At 56.2% G+C, this 23,523-nt stretch overlaps 1 protein-coding gene across 1 annotated transcript in view; it reads right to left on the bottom strand.

Annotated features, from left to right (window-relative positions):
- Positions 1-898: 898 nt before the first annotated feature.
- The window catches only part of CACNA2D4 (calcium voltage-gated channel auxiliary subunit alpha2delta 4), a 111,613-nt gene continuing 88,988 nt past the window's right edge, over positions 899-23,523 (bottom strand). Inside the window, exons 25-37 of the mRNA XM_012747243.2 lie at positions 18,193-18,254; positions 17,169-17,213; positions 16,886-16,948; positions 7,676-7,746; positions 7,161-7,236; positions 6,594-6,646; positions 6,278-6,330; positions 5,949-5,969; positions 4,313-4,430; positions 3,619-3,731; positions 3,324-3,406; positions 1,694-1,829; positions 899-1,571 (exon numbers count right to left, since the gene is read on the bottom strand). Of these exons, the coding sequence (XP_012602697.2) occupies positions 1,725-1,829; positions 3,324-3,406; positions 3,619-3,731; positions 4,313-4,430; positions 5,949-5,969; positions 6,278-6,330; positions 6,594-6,646; positions 7,161-7,236; positions 7,676-7,746; positions 16,886-16,948; positions 17,169-17,213; positions 18,193-18,254 (863 nt within the window). The 3' untranslated portion in view covers positions 899-1,571; positions 1,694-1,724. The remainder of the gene's footprint in view (positions 1,572-1,693; positions 1,830-3,323; positions 3,407-3,618; positions 3,732-4,312; positions 4,431-5,948; positions 5,970-6,277; positions 6,331-6,593; positions 6,647-7,160; positions 7,237-7,675; positions 7,747-16,885; positions 16,949-17,168; positions 17,214-18,192; positions 18,255-23,523) is intronic.

Raw genomic sequence — 23,523 nt, 5'->3', positions numbered from 1 at the left:
ATTCTCTCCCAACAATTCAGAGCAATTTTCAACTCTATGCTTCAGTTTCATCGTCTATAAGATGAGGCTAATCACAGGACGCACTTGTGGGGTTACCATGAGGATTTAATGAGATTCTGCTACTGAAGCTGGGTTCTCTGAGCCTCAGTTTCTTCTGCTGTAAAGGGAGCATTAGCACCTATGGCATAGGATGGTTGTGAGATGTAATGACAGTGAAGGTGACATTGTCTAGTCTATAAGGCACTTTATAAGTGCGATGAGTTTGTTTATAGAGTTGGCCTTAGAGGGAAGTTGGGGCTGTTTGCTGAGAAACTTGAACAGCCTGCACTTTGAAGTGTGGAAGCTGCGAGTGGAGAAGAGAATGAGGGGCCCCAGGGGCCTGCACGCTGTCCGTGCCAATCATCGGAGTTGGTTAAACTGAAAGATTGGAGGCCACCCCAGAATTTCTGCATGCCCTTAATGCTGCTGTCACAGTGGAGAGTGCTATCTCATGGGGTTCAGGTCTTGGGGTTCCTGGGGGAGATGTGTGTGTGTGTGCGCACGCACGGGGGTGGAGGTGAGTTCCTGGCTCCAGCTCCCTTCCCAGTGAACTCTGCAAGTCAGAATGTTCCCCAAAGTTCCAACCCCAGGGATTTCACCCCAGAGACAAAGCCAAGTAGTTTCTTTTGTAGGTCAGTGGCCAGAAAAAGACCATAGCGGAACGTGGACCTCATGGGAGTCTGGAGCTGGTGCTCAGGAGATGCCGTCACCTGTCATGTGACGGGCTGCTCTGTGCACTGCGACCTCTGCTTGGCCACAGCTATTCCTGCCACCTCCCCTGGGTGCACAGCACTTTGTAGCCCAGCTGCTATGTGTGTCGGCCCCCTGGCTTTTTAGATGATGCAAACTTTCCTTTAGGTGAGGGCACTGAAAGTTCTTTATTAGCAACACTTTAGGGACATCACAAGCAGTCATGTCAATGTTTCCTGAAAGGATTTAATACCTGTTCCCATTCTGGGTCTTTCCCATCACTATTGACTCCCTTACCTTCCCCTCCCTCCCTCCCCCCCCCTACAATTTACTCCCTTAACTTCCCTCCTTCTCTCTTTCTCTCACACACACTCACACTATTTATTCCCTTACCCCCTCCCCCTCCACACACTCAAGTCTTTTCCGGGCAGCAGCTAGGAAAGAGAGCCACCTTCGCTAGGGTAGGTCTCACTCTGGAAGGCTCCATCGACATGTCTTAGGCAGGGCTGTTCTTGCCTTAGCCCCATCCTGCTCCTCCTCCTCGGCATCCAGAGCCCTTGGGTTCTCCTGAAGATCACTCTGGTTCATCAGGCAAGAAAGGGAATGACCCTTTCTTGCCTGGAATGACCCTTTCTTGCCTGGGGCTACATGTCTAGAACACAGGTAGAACTAAGTTCTTTTTCATTCTTTTGTCTTGGTCCAAGCGGAGCTCATGCTGGCCTCTGAAGAAGAGACAGGAAGGATAGAGGATGCCCATGGAGATGGGAGTGGATGGCACCAGGCACCCCGGAGCATCTTTGGGAGTGTCTCGGGGATGCTGGTTTCTTGTTCCATCCAGCAATCTGCAGAGACAGGGACCATTAGCCCAGGATTCAGAGGTGCACTGGCCTGTGTGAGAACCCAAATGTAGTGAGCTGGACCCCATGACAGTGCTGACTTTTTAGAATGTCTCTTGAAAGATCACCTTGCCAAAACGGAGGTCAGACTGGTGAGTGTCACCGCAGAAGCTGGGGCGGCAGCCCCCAGGTGCACAGAGGCAGCAGGAGCAGGGGCAGCGAGGCTGAGGTGCCGGACGCGCCGCCGCAGTCCTGGGCATTCTCCTGCAGACCCAGAACAGAGGTGAGAGGGCCACACTCAGCGGAGGCCGGGCCAGGGAGGGGGCTCCGCAGCGAACAAGGCCAAAACCCTAGGGAGAGGAGTTTCAGAAAGTGGGGGGAGCACTGCCACCTTTCTTAGACCCCCCACCTTTCAGGGCGGGCAGAGGCTGTCCAGTCAGCCTAAGAGCTGGCTGCAGCCCATTCCACCTGGGCAGCCAGGGTGGCTGCGGGGACATTCTCTCAGCACGGCCTTAGGGAAGTCTTCAGCTCTGGGAGCATCTGATGTGGACTATTTGGGGCAGCCTTGTGGCTTGGAGCCTGGCACAGGGTCTCGGGCTCAGCAAATACCAGTCAGGACCCACACAACGACTTCCTCCCATGTTCTCAGACCATTCAGACAGAGCTCTGCAGCAGCAGTGAGCACAAGGTGAGAAAGCTAGATTTTAGTTCACCTGCGCTCAAACATGGATCCTGGCTGACAGTGGTATTTCAGTGGCATGGATCTCTGATGTGTTTTTAAAATGCTACTTCTGACCACAAATGGGGGGTAGTTTCCCCACCCCAACCAATTCTCCAGCTCTGTGGACGTCAACTCAGAGTGTCCTACAGTTCAATTCTGAAACAATCTACCTGGAGTTGGCACCAGATCCCACAAGCTAAAGAGCTCAGTCCCACAAGACTGCCTCCACTGTGGACACCAGTCACAAGTCGGGGGCCACCAGCACTTCTGACAGACTAGCTACAAATCAAGGGCTCCCCTGACCCCCACCTCAGGTTCAAGAATTTGTGAGAATGGCTCACAGAACTCAGGAAGGCACTCGCCATTACCAGCTCATTATAAAGGATACAACCCAGGAATGGCCAAATGGAAGAGAGCACGGGGCAAAGCATGGAGTGTGCGGACCTTCCGTGCCCTCTCTGGGCGCACCACCCTCCCAGCGCGGGGATGTGTTCACCAGCCCAAAAGCTCTCCCGACCCCACTGCTCAGGGTTTACGGAGGTCACATTATGCAGGCGTGGTCGATTAAATCATTGCTCACTGGTGATAAATTCAGTCTCCAGCTCCTTCCCTTCCCCAGCAGGCAGGGAGTAGGCTGAAGGTTCCAACCCTCTACTCATGCCTTGGCCTTTCCAGTGTCCAGCCCCGACCTTGAAGGGCCCCCAGCCATCTAATTAGCACGCAAAAAGACACTCCTGTCATTCCAAGGGTCTTAGAAGCACTTGTGTCAGGAACCAGGGACTAAGACCAAATATTAGAATGAAAGATGCTCCGATCACCCCTATCACTCAGAAAATTACAAGGTTTTAGGAGCTCTGTGCCAGGAACCGAAGACAAAGGCCAAATACATATCTCTCACTGTATCACAGTATCACCGGATGTAAACAGAAGGCAAGTGCGCGCGGGTTGCGCGGACACGCACGTGCATCGGTGTCCCGCCAAGTGCACAGATTCTGGGAGGAAGCCCAGCCCCGCCCTCCCCGCGCCCCAGCGCGCACCTCTGCGTGGAAGGCGTGGCAGGAGTCCGGTCGCCGGCGCAGCTTCTGGGAGCGCATCCGGTCGCACTTGACCGAGGCGTTATGTGCAGAGCTCACGGTTAAGGTCAACAGCCCGGAGAGTGGGGTCTGGCAGCGCCTGGCCGGGTGGGGCCAGCTGCCTTGCAAGCGGCTCTGGGGTCAGGGCGCGGCGCCCAGGGCGGGGGGCGGGGAACACGTGGCGACGCTCCGGCTGTGGGCCCCTAGGCGACCGACACCCCGCCCTCGCGCAGCGCGCTCCCCAGCACAGGAAGGATATACTTGACTTCGGTGGGCTCCTGCAGGACTGGCGGGAAGATGCTGCAGTCGCAGGTGGGGTCGGTCACCAGGAGGAGGAGGTTACTGCTGGGAATCTGCTGCAGCGCGAACGTCCTGCGGGAGGAGGGCTCAGGTCGCGCGCCGTCCGCGGCAGGCGCGGCAGGGCCCGGGAAAGGCTTCCGCGGAGAGCACTCGCGGAGACGTGCGGCGCGGTCGGCGGCGGGGAGCAGCGGGGCCTGGGGCAGAGCGGGCGCCCGGGAACGTCCTGGGCGGACGGCTCCGCCGGGCTGGCTGCCTCGACCGCGGGCCTGTGCAGCCGCGTCCTCCGCTCCTGGCGGGTTGGAGGAGGCGAGGGAGTCCAAACGGGCATGTTTGAGAGCGCCGCTAGGCACAGACGCCGGGCTGTCCCGCCAGGCGGCGCAGCGCTCCTGCTCACCGCGCAGCCGCGGGCCGGCGGGCCCTGCGCTCCCGCACGCGCCCGGGCACTTGGGAGCGGACGCCGGCCGCCCTCCTCCCGCAGCCCTTGCACCCGGGCTGCCCGCGCCGCGGATGGGCCGCCCTGCCCCGCTGTGCCCTGGAAGTCGGGGAAGGCCCCTGGGAATGTGACCTTTCACCGGGACGCACCCCGGCGCCTGCTGTGGGCCCGGCCCCACCTGGCTGCCCCCTTGCCGGTTGGGAGCGGCCTAGCGACTTACTTTTGGCAGGCTCCGCACTCGATCCTCCCGTTGGTCTCCTGGATGGCCCGCTGGTGTACGAACACGGGGTACTCGGTGTCGCAGGGCTGCAGCATGTCCTGTTTCTTGTGCTTGTGTGCTGTGCGCAGACAGGCGAGGGTGTGAGGAAGGCCTCGCACAGCTCAAGGGCCTGCACCCCACGCCCGGTGGCCGTCTGGGCCCCAGCACTCCCAGGGCCGGCGTTCATCCCGGTCCCTTTGCAGATGGCCCCTCGTTGGACGTTCGCAGGACATGGAGAGGAGGCCGCGGGAGTGGGGAGAAGGGAGGGGAAGGAACAGATAGCAGTGGAAGAGAGTGGCATCACAGTAGGGAAGGGCAGGGGCCCTGGGTCTCAAGGGGCTTATGACCATGGGGCAGCCTCTTCCTCTCTGGGGAAGCCACCTCCTCACTGAGCTGCTGGGGGACTGCACTACCGGCCCGACTCCTTCTGCATTGATGTCCCAAGGGTCTGGGCGGAGCAGTAGGGGTGCTGAGGGGTGGCTTGGGGGACCTTAGCTCTGTTAATCCCACAGCACTCCACTGCGGATGGACAATGCAGCTCCAAGTCCTAGCCCTACCCCTAACCCTATGGCCAGGCCCAAGGTCCACCATCCAGGGAGCACCTGAGTGCGGGGGCTGGGAGGGTTGGGCAGGTGAGCTCCAGGGCACAGGACTGCTGGAGGTCGTGTGCTCAAGCCCACTAAGGCACCGGCACGACAAGGGTCAGTCCCAGGAAGTCCTGCTCTGGGGACCCACCTCTGCTAAGTGGGTGTGGCATGTGGCTGGCAGTCTTGCACAGACACCATGTGACTGTGAGCCGCCCCCTAGAAGGAGCCTGGAAACAGGGTGGGGAGCTGGCCAGGCAGAAGATAGCAGTGGACGTTACTATTATTTTTATCAAGAAGCCAAACTCTTGAGCCAAAGATGGCAGTCCCAGCATGGGAGACTTCTGGAACCCCACGGAAAAGGCTCTATTCACAGGAGGAGTTGAGCAGAACTGGCTAATGCCAGGCAGCCCTGGTGGTTACAGGCTCCGAGCTACCTGGGCGTGAGAGCGGGTCCAACACTTGGTTGCCTCGCCCGTGTAGCTAAGACTTGATGGTCCTCTTGGCTTTGTGTCAGGACTATCTCACCATTCCCTGGCTTGGGGGACTCTGTCCTCAGACACCAGGTCCCTGGAAGGGGTCATCAGAACATGCTGGTGACCCCCCTCTAACCTGAGCTCTGGTCAGGGCCGTGGACACCTGAGCTGGGGGTGCTACTGTTCCTTCTCCAAGGGGTGACCTGGCCCTGCTACCTCACATTTGGCCCTGGCCCCTGGAGCGTACCACTTTTTGCCCTTTGGAACCAAGAAGAGGAAGCCAGAGTGCTGTTTGCCTGGAGCAGGGCTGTCCCTGTGCAAGATTTGGGCAGGACTTCCCCATCCTCACCACCAGCGATGGTGCTTCAGACCAGGAGAGGAGCCCAGTGTCCCCTGAGTCAGGGTGTCACAGGATGAAGAGAGCTCTGCCCTTCCTGGGATCATCCTGGGCTGGAGAATTGTGGGCAAGCCCTCTGTGGCCCCGGTTGTGTCCCCACCCCACCGTTTACAGGGACCTCCCTGGCAGGTGCTACTCACAGTGATGGAAGACAGCCTTGGCTGCCAGGCATGAGTGGACACAGCACAGGAGGGTGTGGCGTCACACAGGGGCAGGATGTCATGGGGTGGTGATGATGCCACACAGCAGTGGTGTCCGAGGTGATGCGATGTCACACACAGAGGTAGGGGGACCGGGGGAGCGGATGTGATGAGAGAAGCCACAAGGAATGAAGGATGAGGTATGAGTCATGAGTGGCCTCAGGGCACCCACCCACCACTGCCACCCACCCTGGGGTGAAGGGCTTCTCTTGCACAGACCCAAGTGCTGCCGCCCTTACACGCGCAACCCCACAGCTCCGTGTACTCACCCTCTGCCCCTCTGCCGTGCCGGGGACCCCAGGCACTCCACTCCAGCAGCAGCCTGTCAGACACGGAGCTGACTTCAGGGGCCCACAAGCCCTGGAGACCCCTGACAGACCCTGCCCACCCCTCTCCTCCAGGACACCCTGCTCCCTGCTCAAGCGCACTGGGGTGAGCAGAGGGGTCCTCCATAGGCACAGTAGGGAGGGAAGAGGTGCCATACATGCCCAGGACCTTGCCCTCCTCCCTGGGGTGTTGTGGAGACCACAGCAGACTCTTGTCGAGGACGCCCTCACAGCCCGCCCCGCCCGCCGCCGCACTCACAGCAGGAGCTCCTGCAGCAGCCACCTGGTCGCCGTCAGGAAGGCAGAGATGGGCTGGAAAGGAGAGCACACCCTTCGCACCCTGGTCCATGTGCCTGGGCACTCCCCCAGCACCACCCCCAGAGAGGAGACAGGGCCGCCCCTGCTCTGGAGTGGCCAGAGAACACACCACCTCCCACCTTCCCCTGCAGAGAGGGTGTTGCAAAGCTGAGCTGTCTGGAAAGTGCCTATTGCAGGTCAGACATCTCCGGCAGGAGCGAGACAGTGCTTCCAGAAGACTGGTCAAGTCTCGTCCTGAGGGCCAAGCCGCTGGGTCCCTGTGAGTATGTATGTGGCAGCACTAGGCAGTGGGGTTGGGAACAGCCCATTTCTTCACAGCTGCCAGAGTAGTTGCCCTGAGGGCCAAAGGCAACCTCACAGGCCTGGAGGGGGCGAGGGGCAGAGGAGGGAGAGTGGGGGTGCTGGGGCTGGACAGCTGAGGCAGGGCAAGAGCAGGGCCTGGGGGACTTTGTCCTAGGGCAGGGTGGAGGACTTGCTGTCAGGTGGGGGAGGTTTGGGTGACACTCACGCTGATGAGGGGCTGAGCCGCACTGTGGTGGTGACCTGGGGGTTTACACATGGCCTGGTAGTCATACATGGTCACTCTGAAAATCAGAAACAGTGCGTGGTGAGTCCAGTGCCACCCCTATGACCTGTCCCTGCCTCAGGGGACTTTTCCAGCAGGGCATCCATTGACCAAGATTCCTGAGGGCCCCTGAGCTGGGACAGCAGGTCAGAGATAGCTCATGCTGAAAATGACATTTCTGTACTTTGAATGGTTGAAAGGAGAGCGAAAGGCTTGCTCTTTTTCAGGGGTGTTTTTCCTCTAAGGGCTGAGCTGGGGAGGCCCTCCCAGGGGGGGCCTGCATGGCCCTATGCCCCTCCCCACCTCACGTCCCTGGCTCCAGAAAGGTGGCTTCTGGAGCTCTTTGGGGCTCTCACTCTGGATTTTTGAGATTAGGATCCTGAGATCTGTTTGTCCACTTAGCATCAGCTCTGGCCTCTGCTGTGGGTGTGGGGTTGGGAGCGGCATGTCCCACTTACTGGGTGAACACCCCCATGCCAACCAGCTGGGTCATGACAGCACCATCCACCTCCCCCAGAAATCTTCCTGTCTGCGAGGAGGGAGAGAGGAGAGAGAGATCAAGCAGCATGAAGACTTCTAAATCTAGCACTATTTAGCCCAGGGCTCTTTCTGAGCTCGAGATTTCTGAGCTCAAGATTGGGAAAGCCCAATAGATGCCCTTAAACATAATAAAAACTGAACCCATTGCACCCAGGCACACATGTTAACCTGTTGCCAACCACGTGCTATCTCGGTGCTTTCTAAACTCTTGGTGGTAATCTATTAATTGGATATGAAATCAACTTAGAGGTTGCAATCTTATTTTTTTTAAATGGTACAGAATTCCTTAGAACAATTTAGTGTGAATCACTTGCAGCAAAGTTAAAGAAGTTTTTGTGAAATTTGATTGGGATGTGTTGTGTGTTGGGTCAGATGTAAAATATATTTCTTTCTGCAGGTCCTGGTCAAAAAGCAGCATCTGCCTCATACACTCTGGTGTCTTCATCACCCAAACAGGCTTGAGCCTGCTGCTGTGGGCTTCGAGTCCCCTCTTTCATCATCAGTGTGTCCTGTGGGTTTGTCATGCCCTTCTCCACTCCAAGGACAACCTAATCCCTCGTTCTCTCTCCACTGCTCACTCGCCCTCCTAACTGGTCTCTCTCCCAAGTCCCCGTGAGTGCTGCCAGGGTAACCTTCCTCAGTGCAGCTTGGATTGGGCACCTCTTCTTTTTTTTTTTTTTTTTTTTTTTTTTAAGAGACGGGGTCTCGCTCTTGCTCAGGCTGGTTTTGAACTCCTGACCTTGAGCAATCCGCCCGCCTCGGCCTCCCAAGAGCTAGGATTACAGGCGTGAGCCACAGCGCCCGGCCAAGGGCACCTCTTCTTTACTTCAAAACAAATAAAACAGGACTCTCCCTCCTACCCTTTTCCCTCCTTTCATTATCCATTAAGCAGTATTTGGTGGGCTCCTATGCCCATGTGCCCAGCAGCATCCTCCAAGCCAGCAGTGTCCTTAGGCCTTAGCTCACTTCCAAGCTGGCAGAAAATGGCCTCAGGCTGCCTTCCCTCTCCACTGCCTATGCTTGCCCTGTACTGGGCAGTCTCTTGATTCTGCCATTTCCTCAGCAAGGCAGAGTGGAAAGAGCTTGGACTTTGGCATCTGATTTTGACTTGAATGTATATTGCCTTGAAGATTGGGGTAACGTGTGCCACGTGTGTGGCGTGCAGTAGATGCTCAGTAGATGGCGGCAATTGTTCGAAGAAGATGCCTGTGCTTTGGCAAGCTGTTCTTCCTGCCCTGATTATCCCTTCTCAGTCCTCATGCCAAGGAGCTTTCCTTCTCATCCTCCTTAAGAAGTCTTTGGATTCTAATCCTCTGTTCAGAACGCACCCCTCCTCTCTCTGCACTCTGCTACCGTGTGGCCAGCATGCCTTTTCAGCCCTATTCCCATTCTGCCTGTAAATTAATTGTCCTACCATTGTATTGAAAACTGATCAAGGACAGGGACCATTTCTTACTCATCTCTGAATTTCCCAAAGTGCCTTGCTACCTGGACATAGTCAGTGTGGAATTTTGTCAGGCTAGGGAGGTGGGAGCCAGAGCCAGTGGCCATATCAGGTTCTTTGTAGAGAGATCTCTAGGCTCCTAACGTGATGGTGCATGGGATAATGACTGAGAAAGAAAAATGCAGTCCTAACACAGGAGCTGAGGGTACATGGGCCTGGCCGACCTCAAGGAGAACCAGATATTGATAGGCGCCGAGGAGATGCCAGTAGCCCTCCTTAACCACTTCGGGATGAGCGTCGACTGTAGTCAAAGCCACAGATGAATGCGCATAGCGACTTTAGCCGACAGCCATGATGTGATTTTTCTGATTTTTCATTTATCAAAATAAAATTGTGAACATTTAAAAATAACGTAATGAAAACATATGTATATGTTACCTATTCTGATTTACATGACAAGTAAAGCTGCCTGTAAAGGAAAATAAGCTTTCAGTGCTTTAAAGCTTTCCTCGTCACACAAGAGCAGAACGGACTCGTCGTCAATGCACAGCACACACTATCTTGCGGACTGTGAGTGCCGCTGTGGGTAAGGTTTCTCAGCCGTGAGCGCGGTCCCGAAGTGTAAGGTTTCTCGGCTGGTGAGCGCTGTACCGAGGTGGTTAAGGAAACAGGGATTTATTCCAGACAAAAGTCAGTCGGACACAGGGCTCCCGGCACCTGGTCAACAATCGGAGAAGTTCTCTTCCAAATAAGAGAGGACGGTACCATATTGGAGTCATAACCCCAGTAACACTCCCATGATTTATAAATTGGCAAGCAGGGGCCACAGCTTTCCTGATGGGCCCAACCCTGGGAAGCTGGGGTGAGGTCAGGAAATAGAACTTTTCAGATCGTAATTAAGTAAGAAAACATAGTACCTGCCTCCTACAGTATTTCATATTTGGAAATAGCTCACTTATAAAATTAAAATGTAAGGATGAGACCCCCCTAAAAATGTATGGCAAAATTGTAGTCTCAAAAAATTACTTTCTTAATTATGAAAGTAAACGGGAGAAAAACAAGAGTTGGGGACAAAGAGGTATTTCAGACTTGTCTGAGCTCTGCTGGCTCTCTGCCTGGAATGCTCTGACCACCAACTACTGTTTCTAACACCTTTTATTCACAAGACTATTAGTCGCGAGGTGAGCACGATGCAAAATTGAATGAAATGGACATGAATCCAGAGCTTCAGACCAGTTTGGATAGACAGAGAGGTGAACACGAGCCTCAACACAGGACAGTCTGAGACCGGCAGTCTCTGATCTTGCTAAAAATAAGGAGGGGGCTGTGTGTTCTGACTAGGAGGGCGGACAGGCAGCATTGAAGATGGCAGTGGGCAGAGCAGGGGGACAGCAGGGAGGGTCGAGGGCATTCCAGGGACAGAAAAGCGTGTGGAGAGGTGAGAGGCATCCACATCCTGCCTGTTCTTCAAGGTGCTGCCCTAAAGCCACCCAAAGCTGCACCTGATTCCTCCAGCTCCAGTGAGCCCACTCATTTGGGGATTGCTTTTTGCTATTTCAGTTACCATGTGCGTGTTGTTCCTCCAGCACCTCTGTCAGCAGACAGCGAGGTCCTGGAGGGCAGAAGTCCCCGGCCTGCAAACCATACTGCCTCTCGGGCACGGTTATCACTCAGTGCCCATTTGCTGAAGCAATGTGTGACGAAATGAATGAATGACCTGAGTATTCTGCTCCCTAGGAAAGTGCAGCGCGGTGGGGACGAGGCTCCTGACGAGGCTGCGAACCCCCCACACGCCTGTCCTGTTCTCCTTCCTAGTTCTGGGCTATTCACCAACAATCCTGTTGTTTGAACACTTGACTCTGAGAAGGGAGGTCCCTGAGAATAAGATAAGCGTATCCTGGACATTGGAAAAATGTATCTTTCTCTGTAAATAAGCAACTTGATTTTCTAGGATATGTCACTCTGGCAGAAAATACCCATTCTCCCGTCATCTTTAGTAAGGCAAGTTGACCTCCATCTTGGCGACAGTGTTCAGCGAAAAGACTACATTTCCCAGAGGCCCTTACCGCGAGGGCTGGCCAATGGGGTGTGAGCAGAGCGGCCGGTGGGACTTCCGGGAGCGGAGTCTTTTCTGGCTTTGGGAGTTCCGCCCGCCCGCCCGCTGCCCTCTTGCCTCACTTGGGGAAAGCGGCCTGGAAGGCGGCAGAACCTGGCTGGAGTCTTGATGATGGGGCCGTGCCAGGCCTGGACTGCCTTCGTTCAGTCTTTATGAGAGAATAAAGCTTTAATTTGTTTAAGCCACTGTGACGGAGACTCTTACTGGCACTAGAACACAATTCCTAGCTGATGGAGTTTTTCGGGACTTTGTCCGAGTGAATCCCTGCCTCAAACGTGGGTACCTCGTCAATTCAGGACCCCCAGACCGCACGTGGAGCGGCACTCAAAGCGCAGCTCTATGTAGGGCCCTGACTGCCCACGGCGCCCCTTACAGCGGGGATGATCCATAAAATAAGCAATGGTCCTAGGCTGCTGAGCCATGGGGCTGGACAGAAGGGCCTGGGGCTCCCTGAGGCCAAGTCCGCTGAGATGGAAGGCTGGGAGAGAGGCAGGATAGGCAGATCCTGCGAGGTGGAGCCTGGAGGGGAGGCAGATGGGAGCACAGGCAGAGCTGAGAGGTCGGGCAGTTGCCCCTGGGCATGGGCTAATTTGTATGGCCAGGTGAGGTTGCTGTGGCGAACTTCCCCTGTCCCCAAAAGACAGGGGTACTCTTGACTCTGGTAGCAGATGGAGTAGACCTCACACTGCCTCCTCACCTAGGACAGCTTCAATTTCTTCTCTAAAAACGGAAATGCTCAGCTTCTTAAGGGTGTGAGGGTTCCATGAGTCACAACAGTGAAGTCACTGCCTGGCTCCTAGTGGGGATCAATTTCCTTTCGTCTCTTCTTAGTTCCAACAGCCTTGCCTGACTCCCTGGCTGCAGAGTTTCCTGACAAGTGCCTTTGGCCACACAGAGTGCAAAGGAGTTGGGCCAGCACTGCACAGGGAAAGCCACCTGGAGAGCCTGCCTCTGCCAATATGGGAGGTCTCAGGGTTCTGATGAGCGGAAGAATTTTACTCCTGGAAGGCCCAGTGGGGCAGGGCCACTTGGGAAGCCAGGAAGGCAGAAGGAGAGCTGCTGCCAGGACTGACACAGGCGTGGGGGAGAGGGGAGGTCATGAGCAAGTGCTAGGCCAGGCTTGGAGGAGTGGCTTGAGGACGAGAGCAGAGCAGAGAGCAGAGCAGGGGACGGAGGGGGAGCTCAGAGAAACAGGAGCTGAGGCCCAGACAGGCACGTCTGATAGCCCCTGCTTTGAGGGCCTCTCCAGCCTTGGCTTGCTGGGCTGGGACGGTAGGGTAGCGTGTCTCTGAGAGATCCAAGTCCCTTAAGAGAAAGGTGCCGGGATGGAGCTTGATTTTCTCCGCTTTGCTGCTCCTTTGAGGTCCATTTTGAAGCTCCCATGGGTGGGTGCTGCCCACCAGCAAAAGATAGGAATCGAAGTGCTCAGATCCCGAGTGACAGATTCACTGTAAACATTGCAAAGCTCCACAGAGCTGTTGCCACTCTCCTGGCCTCAGCTGTCTGCTTCTCTTTCTAGGCCCCAGATTGAGGACTGTAATGTTGTCGCTCATAATTCTTTATCGTAAGAATGAGCCCTGAGCAGGAAGAGAGGCCCAGTGGGGCCAAAGTCTCACCAGCAGGCCCTGGGGCTTCTGGCCTCACTCTGTGTAGCTGGAGGAGGGCCTGGGTGAGAAAGGGCTTGGAAGGGCTTTGGGAAGAATCTTTGCATCTGGAGCTCAACAGGGTTCTCTTTCCAGGCCCTTGAGTGGACCTGGAGGGACAAGGAGTTGCCAGAAGCTTCTGGCACATTTGCCCAGTCAGGACAGCAGGAGCAGCCAGCAACAGTGCCTGCAGAGGGACAGCAACTGGCAGTGAGGCCTGGGCAATGATTCTGAACCCTCTGGAAGGCACGTTAACGTCCACATGGCTAGGCCCACCCCTAGAGTTTCTGAATCGCTAGGTCTGGATGGGCCCTTGGAGACTGCATCTCTAACAAGCACCCAGAGCCTGATGCTCCTGGCTTCCAGTGCACTTGGGGAGGAGCAGGGGTGGCCAGGTCCAGTGGCCCTGGATGGCACTAGTGTGTGTGTGGATGAGAGGGGTGGGTTTGGGGGAGTGGGTGGGAGGTGGTTGTGGGCAGGCTCTGAGATGGTTCTCAACAGTCCTGGCCTGTGTAAGCGCCCCCCACTTTGAGTGTAGGTTGGACCTAGTAACTTGCTTCTAGACCATGGTAGAAGTGATGGAGCATCTCTTCTGAGATTAGGTTTCTAAAGACCGTGACCTTTCCTGGGCTTGCTCACCCTGATCACAGGAGCTGTGGTGCTGTGACCTGCCCTGGGAGAAGCCTACAGAGCAAGAAACTGAGGTGACTTCAGTCTAACAGCGCTGGAGGAACTGCATCCTGCCAATAACCACGTGAGTGGACCTGGGCGTGGATCCTTCCCCAGTCAAGCCTTGAAATGCCTGTAGCGCGGCAGACACCTCCACGGCGCTGTGTGTGCGACCCTGAGCTGGCGGCGCCCAGCTCAGCCGTGCCCGGATCCCTTATCCACGGAGGCCTAGATAGTGCATCTTGTGGTTTTCAGCCACTGCTTTTGGGGTGATTTGTTATGCAGCAGTAGATAACTGCTATGGAGTTGTTGAATGAATGAGTTTTGGCAAAACAGCAGAAAGAGAGGCACAGGCAGATGGACAGACAACGGACACGCAGCAGCACCGGCTTTCCACCCTCCTCCTGCTCCTCACCCTGCAGGTCAGTGCCTGCTACGCCAAGCCTCACCCTTAGGCCAGTTCAGTTCTCCACTCAGTGTCCAGGCTACCGTGTGCCTGTGCCACGCCAGGTGGGGTCTCTGCCCTGGGCTTTATCCCCCAGTGCCCTCTCATATCTGACGTAGCTCAGGTCCCAGGGACAGAGTTGTCCAGAGTGAGGAGAGAGGAACTGCACCTTGTCAAGATGCAGCCACCCCGGGAGCCTTGACACTAGTCTTGGAGCTTAGCCCAGGGTCGGGACTCCCGGGCCGTGGCTTTCAGAGCCCTGGAGGTGTTGGTCCTCATCCCGCAAGGCTCAGCTGGCCGCAGCAAGTGAATGGACTCTGCTCTGAGCAGGGGCAGGGTGACCAGGCGGGGCTCAGGGGCAAGAGCATGAAGACCTGGGAGGCTGGCTGGGCATGGTGGCTCACGCCTGTAATCCTAGCACTCTGCGAGGCTGAGGCGGGAGGATCGCTCAAGGTCAGGAGTTCAAAACCAGCCTGAGCAAGAGTGAGACCCCATCTCTATTAAAAAATAGAAAGAAATTAATTGGCCAATTAAAAAATATATAGAAAAACTTAACTGGGCATGGTAGCACATGCCTGTAATCCCAGCTACTCAGGAGGCTGAGGCAGGAGGATTGCTTGAGCCCAGGAATTTGAGGTTGCTGTGAGCTAGGCTGACGCCATGGCACTGTGGTCCAGGCAACACAGTGAGACCCTGCCTCAAAAAAAAAAAAAAAGGACCCGGGAGGCAGGGACTTGCAGCCTGTGACACCTGCCATCTCCCTGGTGTCACCAACCCTACCCTACACATAACTGCCTAAGGCCCATCAAGACTGCTGCTCTCTTAGCTCAGTTTCCCTTAACCCGAGATATTTTCTAGAACCTCCCTCCCCTTCCCTATCACTGCTCTTCATTTGCATATTTCTCTGTTGGAAGTCTGGCTTTTCTGTAGCTGTGTGTTTTGGGGTTAACCTAACCTTGCAGGGCCTCATCTTTCTATCTGCTGTAAAATGAGAATAATAGTGTCACAGCAGATGATAGGGGGAGGCCCTCCCCACTTCTCAGCCCCCGCTGTTGGGGTTGTAGGGCGAGCACATGTGGCAGGAGCTTGGGGCCCTGGCAGGAACCTCGAGGTCAGTTCATTTAGACCCAGCTTCATTTCACAAAGGACTGGGGACACGCACTGTCTGCCGCTTTGTGGGAAAGGCCACTGGCCCTGCTCTAAGGCACAGTCTCTGGGACTTGGCCGTCTTCTCCCTAGTCGCACTACCCTTCTGGCCCAATGTCCAGCTTCGGTGCTCTGAAGCCCCTTAGGCCCAGGCCTGTCCGCTGGGCCTTGAAAGCCAACACCGCAGGGGCCTGGAGACTCAGTCTCAGTTACCCAGAGCCTATTGATAAGGGCACTGGATGGTCCCAAAGCCTTGTGCCAGCCGCTGGTTTCAACTTCTGTCATCCCGGAGCAATTGAGAAGTACTAAAATGGAATAGCAGGATGGTCAAAGGGGGCATGAAAGGGAGAAGGGGGAAGCGGAGGCCGGCTCCAGGTGGCCTGGTGAGCAGCTGGGCGGCAGTGAGAGTCCTGCCAAGTGTGGCTCATCGCCCCTGCCTCCCACTCCTCTCCTCCCAGGAGGAAAGGTGTGCCGCACATTAAGTGCGTCATTTAAAACTATGCTCGGGGGTTCCTTCCGTGACCCATGCATGCCCCTTCTTCCTCGGTCGCCCGCTTCCTTGGTTTCCTTCTGATACTCTGGCTCTGCCTTTGGCTCCGCCGTGCTCTGACTTCCTCGCACCCCAAGCCTGTTCCAGTCGGGCCGGACCACTGCCTGGCAAAGCCGCGAGCTCGTCTGCACCAGCCTGTTCCCCACAGCTCTGCTGACACCAGGCACTTAGGGGCTCGGGCGAGAGCTGACCGGGACAGCATGTGGTGCCCTCCTACTTTCCAGAGGAGGAGACTGAGGCGCAGGCGAGGGGAGTTGCGTGCGCAGATCACGTCCAGCAAGGACACAGTGCGCCGCGTCCCTCCACTGCGAGGCGCCAGGGCTTTCTCATGCGTCTGGCTCTGTCCAAGGAAACCACTCAAGTGACTGTATTTGGGTTCGGTTCAGGCATGAACAGGCTTCTTTTTAGTTTGATTCCTGGCTAAGTAAATAATCAATTTGGGGGCCCAGTTTGGGGCTCGGCAAATATAAAATTATTATTGGACTTTCTCTTTTTCCTTTCTGAGCACACAGTGGGTCTAGGAGCATATCTGTATGCCAGAGGGAAGATCAGGATGAGCAAGCACTGTCCCCTTCCCACTCTCCCCAGCACGCCGAGGGCAGGGCTTGGTGGCTAGAATAGAATCTTGCATAAGGGAGGCCCAGACAGGGAGACACGAAGCGGGCAGGGCCGGCCTCTGGGCCCACTGCAGGGAGGGCGGGGAACGGGGGAGAAGGGCGGCGGGGAGTGGGGCAGTGAGCAGCAGGGGCCCAGGCCATGGAAGGACATGGGTGCGGTGTGGTCAGGCAGGCCCTGAGGAGTGGTGTCACCGAGCTGCTCCTCACTTCTGGGTGTTGCAGACATGTTCCTTATTAACCTCATGAGAAGGCCAGATTAGTGACAGATAACATAAATAAGAATTTTTTCCCTGACCATCTTGAGTTGAAGAGTGCTCTACGTTTTGTCATCTTGCTATGCTAACTTTGGTTTCAAGAAAACCATTTCTTCAGATCTTTCACTTGAAGTGGCTCCAAGCTAGACCCCCAGGGCCCCAGCCCTGTCTTTGGCTGAAGCAGCTGCTGGAGGTCTGGCCCCCACCCGCCCTCTCTCCCAGCTCTGTTTCCCCAGCAGCTCACCTCGTGGGCCCTCTCGGAGACCAGGATGAACCCGTTGTTGTCGACGACGAAGCAGTCCAGGTCCTGGGGAAGAGACCCAGCGGGGAGGTCACGCCAGAGTCCTGCTGCCACTGACTCGGCGTCCCTCCTGCCTGCCCACAGTTCAGGAAGGCAGGCCTCGTGGTTGAATGCAGACGCCCTCCAAAACCCAGCGCCACAGGGAAGGGGGCAGCTGGCTGCGGAGAGGACCGGGTTGAGGGGCCCCAGTTCCCTCTCCCGCCCTCTTCCCAGGGGAAGAACTTACCCTGTCCTCACAGGTTTGGGGGCACTGCCCGTCCACTGTGCCACACTGGAAGGAGGAGGAGACGCTGTGACTTGCAGGCCCATGTGTGTGTGCGTGTGCGCACACGCGCTCGCACGGGGGCTGTCCTGGTGAGCGTGCGGACATGCGTGTGTGCGTCTGTGGTGTGTGGCTGTGTGTGGGGAGGGGCTATTGCTTACGGTACGCTTGTCTGTATGTGTGTACAGTACATGCATGTGGTGTGTGTATCTGTAGGTGGAGGGCGAGTGTGGTGTGTGTGAGAGCGCATAGTGTGTGGTACACATGCGTGTTTGCACACATGGGGTTGCATGTTAGTGGGGTCAGCCTTTTCCAGAGGTGCCCTGGTCTGCAGCCCATGGCCTCCTTTCCTGGTGAAGGGTGTCAGCCGCATCAGGGAGGCCTCATGGGATGGCTCCATGAACCTCCATGAAGGCTCCTGTTCTTTCTTTGTCATCTGGCTGATGTAGTGGGTGGCCCAGTTGCCCCTTCACCCTCCCTCCCCTCTGTCCTCACTTCAGGGCTCCTACGCTGCCTGGACACAGCGCCAAGCAGATGTGGCAAAGCAGGCAGCACTGCAGGGAGGATTCAGGGCTGGAGGGGCTTGTGGAGGACAGTGGGGACAGCTTGGGGCCCATAAGAGCCAAGTCTGAGGGGTCCAGGAGTATGGAGGGGAAGGTCCCGGCCAGGTGGAGACCTCAGTCAAGGGACAGTCCCATGGCAGCCCAGGTGGATGGCAGGAGGTGGGTGGGATGGCTGAGAGGGGCAAGGCCCAGAGGGGACGTGTGCCTGCCCTTGCAGGGCCTGGGCTGGGAGGCCCTGCATGCCGGGCAGGTGCCCAGGTAGAGAGGGACCCAGGAGGGCAGAGGGTGGTCACGTCTGGCCGACTGGGGCGCAGTGGCAGGGGAGAGGGAGTGGGGTGGCCAGAGGACCAGGAGGCCCTGAAGGCACCCGCCCCTGATGAGGGCGGTTGGTGAGCCCCAGCCCTGACCGGCGGCGCCACACCTACCTGCCGTGTGGCTGCCCAGAACTTGCGCCGCAGGAATTCCAGCTTCATCTGGACGCCCACCGCTGCCAGCAGTGGGAGGAGGGAGGGCAAGGCCGGGTATATGTTTTGGGGGAGGGAAGAGACAGGGAGAGAAAAAAATAGATTCATGTTAAAGAGAGGAGGTGCCTCAGCAGGACTGAGGGAGCGATTGTGAGCTGGGGAGTGAGAGGGGTGCAAGCGAAGAGAAGGGAGCCCATGGCTCCCACCCTCCCAGCTGCAGGACAGCCCCAGAAAATCTCGAGAACAAGGAGGACCAGATTCATCCTCAGATCCCTGCAACTCAAGGCAGGGGGACTAGGCGGATCATTCTCCCCTTTCCCAGGTGGGAAAGTAGAGGACAGAGGAACTGAGCACTTGTGCAGGATCATGTGGCCAATGGCGGCCACCTGAGACCGGGCAACTCTCAGGGCTGCTTAGATCTGAACCCCTGTAACACCCTCTGGCACCTGCACCTACTCAGGCTGTCCCTGTGCAAGGAGGCTCTTTCCTTGCTTGAAGTGATCAGATGTGCCCAGGTGTGCGGCCGCTTCCAGGAAACCTCAGACGCTCGGCCGCAGATAGTGCTCTCGACAGCTGCACTCGCAGGGCCACCCTCCTCTTTGACTCCCAAACAGTCTCAGAGAACCCAAGCGAGTGCTCACATGCTAAGAGAAATCTGGGACAAAGAGCTCCAGGAAAACTTGGGAGCAATGAATACAAAGAAAAGGCAGGTTCTATTGAAAAGAAAAAGAATGTAAAAATGAGGCCAGCCTCCTAGTGTCTGGCATTATAATATAAAAAATGTCTTGGGAGCTTAGGACGTGTCAGGCACCGTGACACACGTGGGTTTATTTGATCCCCGTGGCAGGATAGCACTGCCATTGCCCGGACTTTCCCAGCGAGGCAGTGGAGGCTGTCAGAGCCACGTGGCTTGGCCAGGTCACTGGCTGGTACGTGATGGAACCAGGCTTAGCTAGGTCTGTCTCAGGCTTAAGCTCTTGACCTCCCTCTCTCTGCACCTGGACCTGAGTCCTACAGCCACGAAGGAGGGTGGGGCACGGGCAGGCCACACCCCTCTGGGCTTCAGTTTCCTCATCTGTGAAATGGGAAGGGGTCTGGGGGCTTGAACATCATGTCGGGTCCATAAGAAATTTCTAGAGCCCCCTAATGGGCACTGGAGAGTCTTGCCATCACAGCCGTTCTGACTTCCTGAGTGCCCGGCTGGCTTTTCTCGGGGGGGCTAGAGTTCCAGAGTGACAGACAGAATTGTATTTTTTTTCCTTCCATCTGGAATGATGCTAGAGAAATTTGATGGGAAAAGATGAGTCTAGGGAAGAGTCAGGATTCTAGCCCTGGACTTTCCAGGGCTGTGATCTTTGGGCTTAGTTTCCCAAGTTGTAAAGTGAGTCATGATTGCGCTAACCCCAGAAAGGCAGGATGAGTGCAAGGTCACTGAGGCTCCATGAGACAACGAGACAACGTAAGGACTATTATCCCAGACTAGGCCATGGCCTCCAAACTTCAGCGTGCATTGGAATCACCTGGAAGGTTTGTCAAAATCCCATCCCCAGAGGTCAGCAGGTCTGGGCTGGGCCCGAGGGTCTGCATTTCTGAAGTGTTCCCCGGTGACGGTGGTGCTGCCGGCGCAGGAACCATATTCTGGGACCCCTGATCTGAAGCCTCACTGTTGGAACCATCTAACGGTGGAGATGTCCTCTATTGTGCTGTCCCAAACAGCAGCCACCAGCCACATGTGGCTGCCGAGAACATGCAATGTGGCTGGAGCAACTGAGGACCAGAATTTTTAAAGATGTATTTGATTTTATTATAATGAACTTAAATGTAAATGGCCACACATGGCTGGTGGCCGCTGTACTGCGTAGCATAGTTCTAGAGCTCATCAGAGCTTGCTGATGAAGAAACAGAAGACCTGGGATCCCCTTCTCTCCCTTGGAGTCACGTGGCGTCTCTGGGGTGACACTATGGCCCCATGAGACAGGACCATTTTAACTCTTTGAGGGCTTCTTTGTTGCTTCAAGGTCCGGGTGGCTGAAAGGAGTGGGTGGGAAAGGGTAAGTGACACACTTGTTGGTTCGCAGCAAAGATGGAGCTGTGGACACAGCATGGGCCAGGAGGGCCATGTGCTGGGGCAGCATGGCCACCAGCCCCTCCTGCTGCCCACGAGCCTCTCTCAGTGTCTTCTCCTTTCCCTTATAATGCCACCTTGGTGTTCATTTTAGAGAGGTTTCTTTTACCTGCAGAAAAAGGCTAGATGAAAGAGGATGAACCTTCTAAAAATTGTTGGAGGGGAATCACATTAATGCTTAGAATGATCAAATCTTTGGGATTTAAGAAAACTTCTTTAACCCTGTCTTGGCCTCTGTGGTTAGAGAGGTCTGAGATTATTCCTAGAGTGAGACTCTGCCCTTCTCCTTGGTGGCTCAGTGTCCAGTCTCATGGAATGAGATTTCCAAGCTGGGAGAAATTCTCTCATTCTAACGCAGGAGTCTGGAGAGGGTGGGGCTTAATCCCTCTCTAATGAAACTCGGGTTTTGAGGCTTCTTGGGCAGAGTGAGGGGAGCAGGGTACCAGAGCAGGTTCAGCCACCTCTGGGTTCCAACTAGCTGCACCACAAACTCCTTCAAGGAAAGCTCTGTGTCCTTTGCAGAGTTTAGGACCTTCTGGCTGCCTGCTAGCGTGCCATCTCCACTTGGGTTCCCCACGGCACTTCAAACCTAACTAGGGCCAAACTAGGGCCTTTCCTCCCCAAAGCTGACCCTCCTTGAAACGTCCCCATTTCAGGGCACATATTCTATCTGACTGCTAGCATTTACCCTCCTCCCATCCAAGTTCTGCAGACCTTAGTGGCAAAACTTCACAAAGCTGCCCACTGGGATTCATGCAAGGGACCCCACGAGATCTCCCTGCCTCCCAGCCTGCTTCTCTGGGATCCACTCTCCACATAGCCATGAGAATGCTCTTTCTGAAGATCAAATCATGCCACTCCCTGGCTTAGAACCTGCCAATGTCTCCCCATTGCCCTTGGGCAAATCTAAACAAAATCTAAACTCCTTTGTAAGATGCCATGTGAGCTGGCCCTGCTGGGTGGCTGATTCAGCCTGAAACACTTTCTCCTCAAACACGTTGCATTTTTTCCCACCCCAGGGCACTCGCACGAGCTGTCCTCTCCTGGAGTGCCCTGCCCCAGACCTTCCCACGGGCTCGGCACACGCGGTCTCCTGGAGGCCACCCCAGACCTGCCGAGACAAAGCCCTCCCTGTACCTTTCGTGCTCGGCCTCGCTGCCTTTTGAAGTGACACGCTTTGTTTATTTGATTTTTCATTCATTGCCTGTCTTACCCCGTTAGAATTGGGCGACTAGCAGGCGAGGGGGTTGCGCTCGGATCCCCAGAACAGTGCCTGTCACACTCGGGGCTCCATGGCTGTTTCTTGAGCGAAATAAATAAATTCAACCTGAGCCAGCAACTTGACTGGGAAGCAGAACCTGCAAGGTCTCACTGTCCCGAGCTCCCGGCTCCAGGACGCTGTGCGCCTGCACCCTCGCTGGCGCTGCCTCGGGGCTCCAAGACTGACTGAGCTCCTAGTCCCCAGGAGACCTCGGGGGCGCCTCCCACTGAGGAGCAGGGAGCTCACAAGAGATACAGGGAGGAACTTCCTCCTGGTGAGAACAGTAAGTGCTGGAAACAGGACTTGGCTCCGGGTGGGAAGGGCGTGAGGAGCACAGGTGTCTTGACAGTGGTCAGCCATGCTCTGCCAGTGGCCCTAACCACCGCCAGCCCTCTGCTGACTCCGGCCGCGCAGCCCAGGCTGTGCTTCTGCACCCCAGACTCACCGCGGGAGCCTGGTCTGCCCTCCCAAGACCCCGGTTCTGCCCTGTGGTCGGCTACTGTCAAAGGCCTCGCTGGAAGAAGACTGCCTCCCTCCATCCCTTCCGGCCAGGCTGTGGCGTGCAGGGGGCAACACCTTGTGACAGTCTGTTTGCAGACAAGCTCACACTCTGAGTGAGGAGAAATCCAGGCAAAGGGGCCGAGGGGCTGTGGGGCACTTGGCCTTTCTGGTTGCCTCTCCTAGTGGGTTGTTAAGAGATCTTCCCTCATGTCTATTTTAGATGCCAGCCTTGGTCCCCAGAGGACCTGGCATGACCTGATAGAGGACACATCTGAGACCCCTTACTCCTGTCCTAGCCCGGCCTGGGTCCCTCCCTCCCGGCTGTCCCTCCCCCCTGGGCTGTCTCCTGCCCCCTCTCTGGCCTGCTCTCCACAGGGATCTGGTGCCTTCCCCGAAGCAGCTTTGCCCCAAGGTCTCAGCTCCACTCAGCTTGGCTCGCAGACACCCTGACAAAGAGCCTCCGTAAGGCCAGGGCGGCAGACAGCTTGTGGAGGTGCATGTCTTCGCTCCCATCCTGGCTGTCACCTTAGAGCTGCTTTGTCATTACAGATGGCAAAACAAAGCAGCTATGCGTACGCACACACATGTACACGCACACACATACCACACACACATGCACGCACAGCGCACACGTGCACACCCGCATTCACACACTCAGAAATGATCCTTGCCAAGCGCCACGGTCCCCAGGAGCCAGAGGCTCCAGCTTGTCCCTCCTTGCCCCGGGTCTGCTCTGTCCTCCCTCCTCTGCCCTGGTGTCCCAGCCTTGGGACCTCATGCTTAACTGAATCGGGCAGGGGCTGTCTTCTGAAACACAAGCTGGGCACCTGGCAGCTGGCAACACATGCTCTAGTCATGGAATGCCAGTGTCTGAAGGGAGACCCGAGACCTCGTCCACGTTCTCATTCTCCAGGACAAGAAACCAAGACTGCAGGGCTGCTCAGCTAATTAACTAGCTGTCAGCTGGTTGCCGAGCAAGAGTCTGACTCTGGGCTGCCATGCCCGGTCTTGGGCTCTTTTATCTCTTCCGTTCTCTGCTCCTTGACAGGAAGGTGTGAGGGTGTGCGGGGGGCGTGGAGTGAGTGAGGCGGGTCCCTCTCTTGAACAGCTCGCCATGTGAGAAAGGAGGTAAACCACAGCACAGAAACCTGCTGCACAACTGCTTCTGTGAAAAGGGCCACAGAGTGGCCCAAAGAAAATGCCACAGATCAGAGAAGGCGAAGGTTGAGTCCTGTGGCTTTCCAGGGACATTTCATATGGGAGGTGACATTCTGGTTGAGGCTTTAGGGAAGGGGGAGGTCCCGGGAGCACATCCCAGGCTCAGAGAAGGACACACTTCCACGGAGAGGGGAGTGGGAGGTACATTTAGGGGGAGATGGGGGCCTCATTTGCTTAAAGGGTGGGG

This window comes from Microcebus murinus, chromosome 10, assembly GCF_040939455.1.
Source record: "Microcebus murinus isolate Inina chromosome 10, M.murinus_Inina_mat1.0, whole genome shotgun sequence".
In the NCBI taxonomy this organism is placed as follows: Eukaryota; Metazoa; Chordata; class Mammalia; order Primates; family Cheirogaleidae; genus Microcebus; species Microcebus murinus.
The sequence above is the reverse complement of the archived record's forward strand: the minus strand, read 5'-3'. Positions and strand labels throughout refer to the sequence as shown.